The sequence below is a fragment of the Dipodomys ordii genome, unplaced genomic scaffold (assembly GCF_000151885.1).
Source record: "Dipodomys ordii isolate 6190 unplaced genomic scaffold, Dord_2.0 Scaffold79, whole genome shotgun sequence".
Classification (NCBI taxonomy): domain Eukaryota; kingdom Metazoa; phylum Chordata; class Mammalia; order Rodentia; family Heteromyidae; genus Dipodomys; species Dipodomys ordii.
Genome location: NW_012267295.1, coordinates 4676960 through 4686404, shown reverse-complemented (window position 1 = coordinate 4686404; position 9445 = coordinate 4676960). Strand labels below are relative to the sequence as shown.

Here is a 9445-nt window from a genome sequence, read left to right as displayed (position 1 = left end):
CTCTACCACTTGAGCTACAGTGCCACTTCCGGTTTTCTGGTGGTTTATTGGAGATAGGAGTCTCACAGTCTCTCCTGCCCAGGCTGGCTTTGAACAGCGATCCTCAGATCTCAGCCTCCTGAGTAGCTAGGATTACAGGCGTGAGCCACCAGCGCCCGGCTCTGTGGAGAACCATTCTATTAATTGGAAAGTCCTTTTTCTGATTATAGTGCCTTTCTGATTATGGTACCTTTGATTAAAGTCCTTTCTCGTTATATGTTATACACTCACACACATACACACATACAGCTTCAAAAGCTCACCTTTATTTTTGAATTAGGGATCTGAGAATGAAAAAAGAATTCCTCAAATTTCTTCCAAGATGTCTCCCACTATTTATGGCCTAATTCTGCAGTCTCTGGAGGACTGGGGGCTGCTGGGGATGAAATCCGGCACTTCGCACATGCTGGGTAAGTCCTCTGCCACAGAGCTGCACCCCAGCCCTGTGTTTCCCTCTAAAATCACTGCCTTTGCACTTACAATGGGGTCCCCTTCTGGCCAGTGGCCAGGCTGACTTGTGTATTGTGCACCAATAACTTTATAATATGAAAAAGAAAAGAAAAAAAAAGAAGGAATGACTGAAGCCAGGGCTCAGCTGAGAGGAATGAGGAACTGGGCCCAGCTGTAAGGGACTGGCTCTGCTACCGGGTGTGCAGACTCCCGAAAAAGGAAACAAGACAATCAAGTGCAAATGTGAACCCAGTACAACAGAGCGGGTGTGGCAGCCCCCAGAGGTGGTGAGCCCAAAGCAACGGGGCCAGAGATGAGGGCTGTTCAAGGGAGGGGAACAGCTCGGAGGGGCTGTGCAGATGGAGACTTGGCAAATGAAGCCACGATGGTCACTGTTTGGAACCAACTCTTATAAAATGGAACAAAGGGTGACATCTCTAATCAACTGCCCGAATGGAATTCTCTATATTAAAATCAGCTACTTGTTACCAGCTTTGAATTTTAATTGGAACAAGTGGCTGCACCAGCCTCGGAAACTAGTGGGTGATGCGTGTGGAACAGGATTCAATATTGTGGCACAGACCTAATTAAGATTCATTAAAATGCTTCAAAGTCAGGTGCCAATGGTTCTTGCCTGTCATCCTCAGGAGGCTGAGACTGAGCTAAGGATTATGATTCAAAGCCAGCTTTGGCAAGAAAATCTGTGAGTCTCTTATCTCCAATTAACCAAAAGCCAGAAGTAGAGCTTTGGCTCAAGTGGTAGAGCACTAACTGAGCAAAAGAGATCAGGGATGGCACTGAAGCCCTAATTTCAAACCCCAGGAGCAGTGTGTGTGTGTGCATGCACACATACACTTTGGAAAAGACAGAGTGAGCTACTGGAGGGGAGGGATAGCACGGGGAGGTGGAGAGTCAGGCTCGTGGTCAGGGGATGCGGACCTAGCCAGAGGGAAGGGGATATCCTAAGAAGAGGCTTCCAGTCCTGAAAGCCAGTGTCCCTGGAATTGAGTGCATCCATGAATTGGAGGTGCACGCTCCCTGGGGGAAGTGAGCATTGGGGCTGTCAAGAAACCTTGTCACTTCTGTCAATTATAATACTTCCCCAGGGCCTAGGCACACATAGTCACATCCTGAGGGGAGAGTGGAGGCTCCAGGTGATAGAGGCAGAAACGGAATTCCCCAGCCATTACACACCTCAGCAGTTTCTCTAAACAAGGTGTACTTTAGGGAGGACTTAGGTCAGGTGGCCAGGCCCAAGGATTCTGGTCTCCACTCCACCATCAAGGTCAGCCCTCCAGGCGGGGATTATAAGCCAGGCCCGCAGGGTTGGTGGCCCGACGGAGGGGCAAGGTGGAGTGGGGAGTGGAGTGTGCAGGTGGAGCACCTAGGGAGGGTCTGGGCAGTGAGTCCTAGGGCCCCTGTCTCTCGTGTGAGTCACACGATGGGGACTGAACCTCTGTTGCTGCAAACCCTGTGAGGATAATGGTAGGTTTCAGCTACTCCACAAAGGAGCGGGTGGATCTGGGAGGGGACAGAACAAGGCAGCCTGGTGCTCAGTGACCGACCTGTCCAGCCAGCTATGAAAGGCAGCTCATACCTGGCAGAGCACGCCCTTCTGCTGGCCCCCCACCCATGAGGACAAAAGGGACTGGTGCATGGCCACACCCCAGCCTTACATGCCCTGCCATTTAGCTCTGGTGCAGTCCCAGTGGGGAGCTGAGTGGTCTCAGGTCCCACCTGTGATGGGTGGACTCGAGGCTGCCACACCCGAAGGGGACAGTCAGAGTTCCTCCTTGTTGCTGTCAAGGGACTGGACCAGAGGCCCTGGAACCAGGGGGTGACTGTTGGGCCCACGGCTGCCAGGCGGTTGGCTGCTGCCCTCCCGGTGCTGGCCCATGGCGGCATAGTCCCGCAGGAGCCTGCTGTCCACACCGTGCTGCCGGAGGCCTTCCGTGCTTGCCAGCCCCTGCATGCTCAGATACCCGAGCTGGCAGAAGGGGGGCAGCTTCTGGCGCGTTAGGCTGAACACGAAACAGGATTCTACACAAAGGCAAAAGAGGAGGAATCAGGCTTGGAGAAGAGGGAGAAATGCAGGAAAAGAAAAAAGGATAAAACGCATAAATCCTTCAGGACAGATCCGATCAGTAATGAAGAGGCTGAGACCCCCAAGGGCTACAAGTAGTTCCTGCTGGGGCAGGACGATGGCTTGGGGAAGGCAGGAGTAAGCCTTTTAGCCAGTGATCACCACTGGATCCAGTTTGGGTTCCATGGCTTCAGCGATCTACAATTGCCCATTGTCTGAAAATATGAAAGGAGAAGCTCCCCAAATGAAGCAGGTGTAAGTTTCACAGTGTGGGCTATTCTGATGGGGGGATGGTATTGGCACCTTCCTGCTACACACGCCCAGGATTATGTATGGCTCAGCCCTTCACCAGCAAGTCTACCCATAGGCTACCTAGCCACTGGTTATGACTCAGCCAAGCCTTTGTTACCCCGTGCTTGTGCTGGGGAACTCTGCCTGGGAGCAGTGATATGGGTAACTTGGACATGCCAAAACCGTCATAAAGTGACTCCTCAAACCAAAAAGGGGTCAGGTCTAGACTCAGTAAGGAAAGAAGAAGCCTCTATGGAAAGATGCATCTGTGTCTGTGAAACTGAAGACATGGAAAAGAAACCCAGGTTGGGTTTTCTGCAGTATGTAATACTATGTAAGTTACAGACATGGTGCCTGCTGGGCTGTAGAGGGATTGCATTTATGGTGGAAGAAATAAAAGGTGCTCTGACTAGCAGCAACATGTTGTAATCATGGGCTCTATTATTTCCTGACATGAGTGACCCCAAACCAAGGGCTGCATATAAGCTTTAGTCCTAGACTCAAGTCTTTTTTTTTTTTTTTTGGTCCAATCGTGGGGCCTGAACTCTGGGCCTGGACGCTGTCCCTCAGCTCTTCAGCTCAAGGCTAGCGCTCTACCACTTGAGCCACAGCGCCAATTACAGTTTTTTTCTCCTTATGTGGTGCTAAGGAATGGAACCTAGGGCCTCATGCATGCAAGGCAAGCACTCTACCATTGAGCCACCTTCCCAGCCCTCAGGTCTTTTGTTTAAAGTCAGGATCTCTTTATATAGCCCAGGTTTGCCTCCAACTAACTCCCCATGTTGCCCAGGCTGGCCTCAGACTCACAATCCTGCTTCTGCCTCCTGAGAGCTGGTAGGTACAGGAATGTACCACTAAGCCTAGCTTGGGCTCAGTCTTGTTGAGGAAGTTAGAGACAAGATGGGAAGGCAGTATACCAAAACCTGGCCAGAATCCTTTAGCAACTTTGTGGGAGCCTTGGGGCTTGAACTCAGGGTCTGGGTGCTATCCCTGAGCTTTTTTTACTCAAAACTAGCAAGACTACTAAACTCAAGCCTACCACTTGACCACTTGAACTACAGCTCCAACTTCTGACTTGTTTTGGTAGTATAGTGGAGATAAGTCTCATGGAGCTGGTACCAGTGGCTCACACCTGTAATCCTAGCTACTCAGGAGGCTTGAGATTGTGGTTTAAAGCCAGCCCAGGCAAGGAAGTCTGTGAGACTCTTATCTCCAATAAACTTAAGAAAAAGTCAGAATTGGTGCTGTAGCTCAAATGATAGAGCACTAATCTTGAGTAAAAAGGAGCTCGAGGACAGTGCCCAGGACCTGAATTCAAGCCCTAGGATGGGAGGGAAAAAAAGAATCTTACAGACTTTCTGTTGTTTTTTTCTTTTAAACTATTTTTTTTTCTTTTCTTTTTTGGTACTGGGGATCGAACCCAGCTAGGCAAGCACTTTGCCACTGAGCTACATACCAGCCTGAGTCTTACAGACTTTCTTGTCCAGACTAGCTTTGAACTTCAGTCCTCAGACCTCAGCCTCCAGAGTAGCTAGGATTACAGGCATGAGCCACCTGTGCCTGGTTTAGGAAAACTTTTTCACCACCCCAAGTTCCTTTTTTTTTGGGGTCCAGTCGTGGGGCCTGAACTCTGGGCCTGGGCACTGTTCCTCAGCTCTTCAGCTCAAGGCTAGCACTCTACCACTTGAACCACAGTGCCACTTCTGGCTTTTTTTTTTCTGCTTACGTGGTGCTGAGGAATCGAACCCAGGGCCTCATGCATGCAAGGCAAGCACTCTACCACTGAGCCACCTTCCCAGCCCCCCCAAGTTCCTTTATCTGATGTAAAAGAAAAAAAAGAAAAAAAAGGGTATAGCACGGTGGCTCATACCTATAATCTTAGCTACTCAGGAGGCTGAGATCTGAGGATCACAATTCAGGAGTGAGACTTTTTTTTCCCCTCTCCCAGTCCCAGGGCTTAAACTCAGGGCCTGGGCGCTGTCCTTTAGTTCTTTTGCTTAAGGCTAGCATTCTACCCCTTGAGCTACAGTGCTACTTCTGGCCTTTTCTGTTTATGTGGTACTGAGGAATAGAATTCAGGGCTTCATGCATGGTAGGCAAGCACTCTACCACTAAGCCACATTCCCAGCCCCAGTGAGACTCTTAACTCCAGTTAACTACTGAAAAAGCTGGAAGTGGAGCTGTGGCTCAAGTGGTAGAGTGCTAGCCTTAAAAAAAATTCAGGAACAGTGCAAAGGCCCTGAGTTCAAACCAGCACACAAATCCACACACAGGGCACAGACAGAAGGATGTTGTGAGGATTCCAGGGACTACTAACCTGGGAAGGGCTCCCCCAAATACCCATTCCTGCTCATCTCACTCCCACTACAGGGGCTCTGGCAGGACAGAGAAGACAGCAGATGTGCAGGAGGAAAGCAGCAATTCAAGGGGGCTGTTTTGCTGCCCTGCTGGCCGGCCTTCTGCTAAGAGGGCTCTTCCCAGCTGGGGCCAGCCACACCCCGTGGTTTGCGCGACAGGAGGCACCTTGGATGGGAATGTGCCCACACTGGCACTGTGGCCTCCTCAAACCCTGAGGTGGGCATTTTGGAGCTGACGGTTTACCTGTAACTCTGTAACATCCCTTCACAGACCAGTCAGTGTCTGATCAAGGTGGACAGCTTAGCTTGTGTAGATAGGTCACTGTACGCTATACCTTCAAACCATCTCCCATAATGGACACAGCATTGTTTCAAAGCAGACTTGAGGAGCCCAGGACACTGGCTCTCTGACTAGGCCAGAGTTGGTCTCTAACTCAACATGATCAGTGCCCAACATACCACATAGCAGGTGATTAGCAGATGCTTTCTCCATAGAGAAAAAGAATGGATATTATAGACATTTAAGGGACCAAAAGACAAAAATTTAGCTTTTTATCAATTACTTTTTGGGTCTTTTATTTTTATTTACTTATTTTTAGCATTATCCCCCCTCCCCGCTCTGATCTTTTTACTTCTCAGTTCCTCTTTAGGTTTGGCCGTCAGAATTTTTAAATTTATTTTTTGTTGGTCCTGGTGCTTTAACTTTGGGTCTGGGAGCTGTTCTTGAGCTTTTGTGCTCAAGGCTAGTGTTCTACCACTTGAGCTACAGCTTCATTCTGTTTTTTTGGTAGTTTTAGTGAGATAGTGTCCACAGACTTTGCTGCCCAGCCTTCTTTGAACCGTGATCCTCTTAGATCTCAGCCTCCTGAGCTGTGAGCCATCAGCACTCTGTTCAGCGAGGTTTTTTTTTTTTAATTGTTTGCAATACTGAGGATGGAACCCTGGGCCTTGTGTGTGCTAGGCAAGTGCTCTGCCACTGAGCTACACACCCAGCCAAAATGTAAATACATTTTTCTTCCTTCAATATACTGTCAATAATCATTAAATTTTTTTTTCTAGGCTGGGTGCTGGTGGCTCACGCCTATAATCCTAGCTACTTAGGAGGCTGAGATCTGAGGCTCACGATTCAAAGCCAGCTCAGACAAGAAGCCTATGAGACTCTTTTTTTTTTTTTTTTAAATACCATACAGAGGGGTTACAATTACATGGGCAAGGTAATGAGTACATTTTTTATCAAGCATTGTTGCCTCCTCCTGTTTCCCCTTCCCATCCCTTCCCCCCCCACCCATGAGGCTCTTAGCTCCAATTAATTATAAAAAAAGTTGGAAGGGGTGCTGTGGTTCAAGTGGTAGAGTGCTAGCCTTGAGCAAAATTGCTCAGGGACATTGCCCAAAATTCAAGCAAAAGGACCAGAAAAAAAATTTCTCCAGATATCTTAAACATACCTTATTGTGTTTTATTTCGTATTTTTTTTTTTTTTGTTGTTGGTGGGGGCTGAACTCTGGGCCTGGGCACTGTCTCTGAGCTCTTCAGCTCAAGGCTAGTGCTCTACCACTTGAGCCACAGCACCACTTCTGACCTTTTCTGCTTAATGTGGTGCTAAGGAACCCAACCCAGGGCCTCATACATGCAAGGCAAGCACTCTACCACTGAGCCACCTTCCCAGCCCCCTTGTTGTATTTTCTTTTCTTTTCTTTTTTTGTTTGGTGGTGGGGGCTGAACTCTGGGCCTGGGCACTGTCCCTCAGCTCTTCAGCTCAAGGCCAGTGCCCTACCACTTGAGCCACAGCGCCACTTCTGGCTTTTTTCTGCTTATGTGGTGCTGAGGAATCACACCCAGGGCCTCATGCATGCAAGGCAAGCGCTCTACCACTGAGCCAATTTCCCAGCCCCCCTTGTTGTATTTTCTATCTAGCCTTCCCAGTACCTTCAGTCTTTGTGGGTTTGATCCTATAGTCTCCGGTTCTGCTAAAACCCCCTCACAGTGGTTTCTCCGTCATGTTTTCAAGGATTTTGATCAAATTTCATCTGTGGGAATTCTGGGAAAGCTAGTAGTTTTAAATCGTATCTCCCAGGGGAAGGTTTGCATATGCTTCTGTGATTTCTGAACCACAATGATGGCACGAGGTTAACCTCTAACTTTACTAAGGGAAGGAGGGGTGTTTAAGAGATTCCCCACTTCCCTCACTGTACCCAGGGTACAAAGCATTTCCTCCTTCTCCTTTTCCTTCCCCTCCTTCCCCCTCCCCCTCCCCCTTCTTCTCTTTTTGCCTTGATTGACCCACTGAGAGCCAAATTTATTTGAGGATCTCTAAAGAGACCTTCCATCCCGCTCCACCTGGCCATCTCAAGGTGCAGTCGGTGCAGATGCAGGCCCTGGGCTGATGATCAGCAGCCAGGCCCAGCACCGCTCTGCGGGGGTCCCCTCATTTTTCTTGCCATTTGTTTGAAGAAAAAAAAATTGGTCTTTTTAGGTGTGCTGTACTGGGAGGGATTCTGATGAGCATCTAGCCTATGGCGGTTAGATCTAGGAGCCTGGGGGTTTGGATTTCCACAGTTAGATTCTGTGGTTCTCTCTGGCTGTCCTGGGGCCTCCAGCCCAGTTGCCTGCCTTTTTGGGAAGTCATGTTACCTGCATAGAAGCTCCGTAAATCGGTGTTCAGACAGTTTTCCAGGAAGCGTCTCAGGGGGAGGATGTGTCCAACTGGTGCTGTCCAGTCAGTGAGGAAGTCCTCCACGACGTGGTGGATGGCTGCTGGCCGGGGCAGGGGCCAGTGCGCTGGGCGGAAGCGCACGTCCTGCTCTGTGGGAGAGGGAGAGCTTGGTGACGGCAGGCTGTGGCCCGTGCCGCAAGGCAGTGCTGTGTGTTCTGCTCTGGCTGGCATCTCCCCTCTGCTGCTCTGGTCCTGATGCACATTGGCCGGGGCTGTCTGTGGTCAGCCTGCCGACTCCACGTATCAGCCAGTGCTGACATGAGGAAGAGGAACCGGCCCTGTGGCTTGTGGTTTCAGAGCCAGTGCTGAGTCCAGTGGCTGTGGTGATTTTCTAATCAAGGTCCCTGTGGCTGCTTTAAGCTGCCAAGGAGCGGCGTGAGCGCCTGCACTGGTACCTAGGCTGAGGACGCGTACACCCACACCTGACCATCTCTGTACTGGGAACCAGACTCTAGGTGGCCAGCTTCTTCGCTGAATGCAGACCTGGATCTCTGTCCTTTCTGCCAGCTGAGACCACCTCTTCCCTGGAGAACAACCCCTCTCAGGAGCCGCCTCCTCTGCCTGTGCCCTAACAGCTTTGAAGCGCAAGTCCCATTCCCAGGCTGTGCACTTATTGGGAGCAACCAGACCTGAGTTGTTAGATTTTCCTTTACCAAGACTATAGGAAATGGATATTGTGATCTCCAGAAAGTGAGGCTCAGAGAGGGTAACAGCCCAACATCACACAGCACTGAAAGGACAGGCTGGGAATTTTGCCTCTTTCCTGTACTGTGCTAGCTGGTCCGAGTTCCTTGCCCTACTCTTCCTAAAATACTGCATCTGCAGCCCCCTGACCCTGTTCTCAGCCTCCTTGGGACATAGAGCATTCCTCTTACCACATGGTACTTGGAATTCAAGAGGGTCAGGGCTGTCTATGCAGATTATAGTTCAGGCAAGATCAGGATGTATCGCAGAGCCTTCTCAGACCTTCTGTCTCTATCTGATCTCTGGGAAGAGTCTCCTGGGTTCCCCCTTCTGTCAGCTGTGAAGGGGTTCTGTGAGGTTTGATGGTGGGGTCCCAGGAATGCTACCTCCAAGAGGCTGTGCTGGGGGAGGCTGGGCCACTCACCAGTGGGGAGGTGTCTGTAGTAATAGAGGACCGGGTGGAGGAAGTTAGACTGCCAGGCGTCCTCTGTGTGCCCCACGGATCGGTCATAGAAGAAGACATCCTTATCGGGCCCAGAGAAGTTTTTGCCATACTCCATATTGATGACGAAGAGCCCATGCTGTGCCTTCCTCCCTGTGAGGGTCTCCAGCTGGGCTAGCATCTGCACAGGGAACTCCTCCAGGTACTCAAATGCTGTGGCGTTCCTGTGGGAAGGGCATGGGGCTGAGTGGGGGGGCAGGCGGGAAAAGAGGAGCAGGGCAGAGGTGCAAGGCAGACGGGAGAGGTGCAGGGCTGAGGGGAGGGGAGAAGGGTGGAGGGGAGAGGAGCAGGGCTGAGGGGAGAGGAGCAAGGCTGAGGGGAGAGGA

The 9445-nt window shown here is 50.4% G+C and overlaps 1 protein-coding gene across 1 annotated transcript in view; it reads right to left on the bottom strand.

Annotated features, from left to right (window-relative positions):
• Nucleotides 1-2000: 2000 nt before the first annotated feature.
• Foxred2 (FAD-dependent oxidoreductase domain containing 2) overlaps nucleotides 2001-9445 on the bottom strand; it is a 15962-nt gene continuing 8517 nt past the window's right edge. Inside the window, exons 6-8 of the mRNA XM_013024808.1 lie at nucleotides 9042-9283; nucleotides 7852-8022; nucleotides 2001-2529 (exon numbers count right to left, since the gene is read on the bottom strand). Of these exons, the coding sequence (XP_012880262.1) occupies nucleotides 2270-2529; nucleotides 7852-8022; nucleotides 9042-9283 (673 nt within the window). The 3' untranslated portion in view covers nucleotides 2001-2269. The remainder of the gene's footprint in view (nucleotides 2530-7851; nucleotides 8023-9041; nucleotides 9284-9445) is intronic.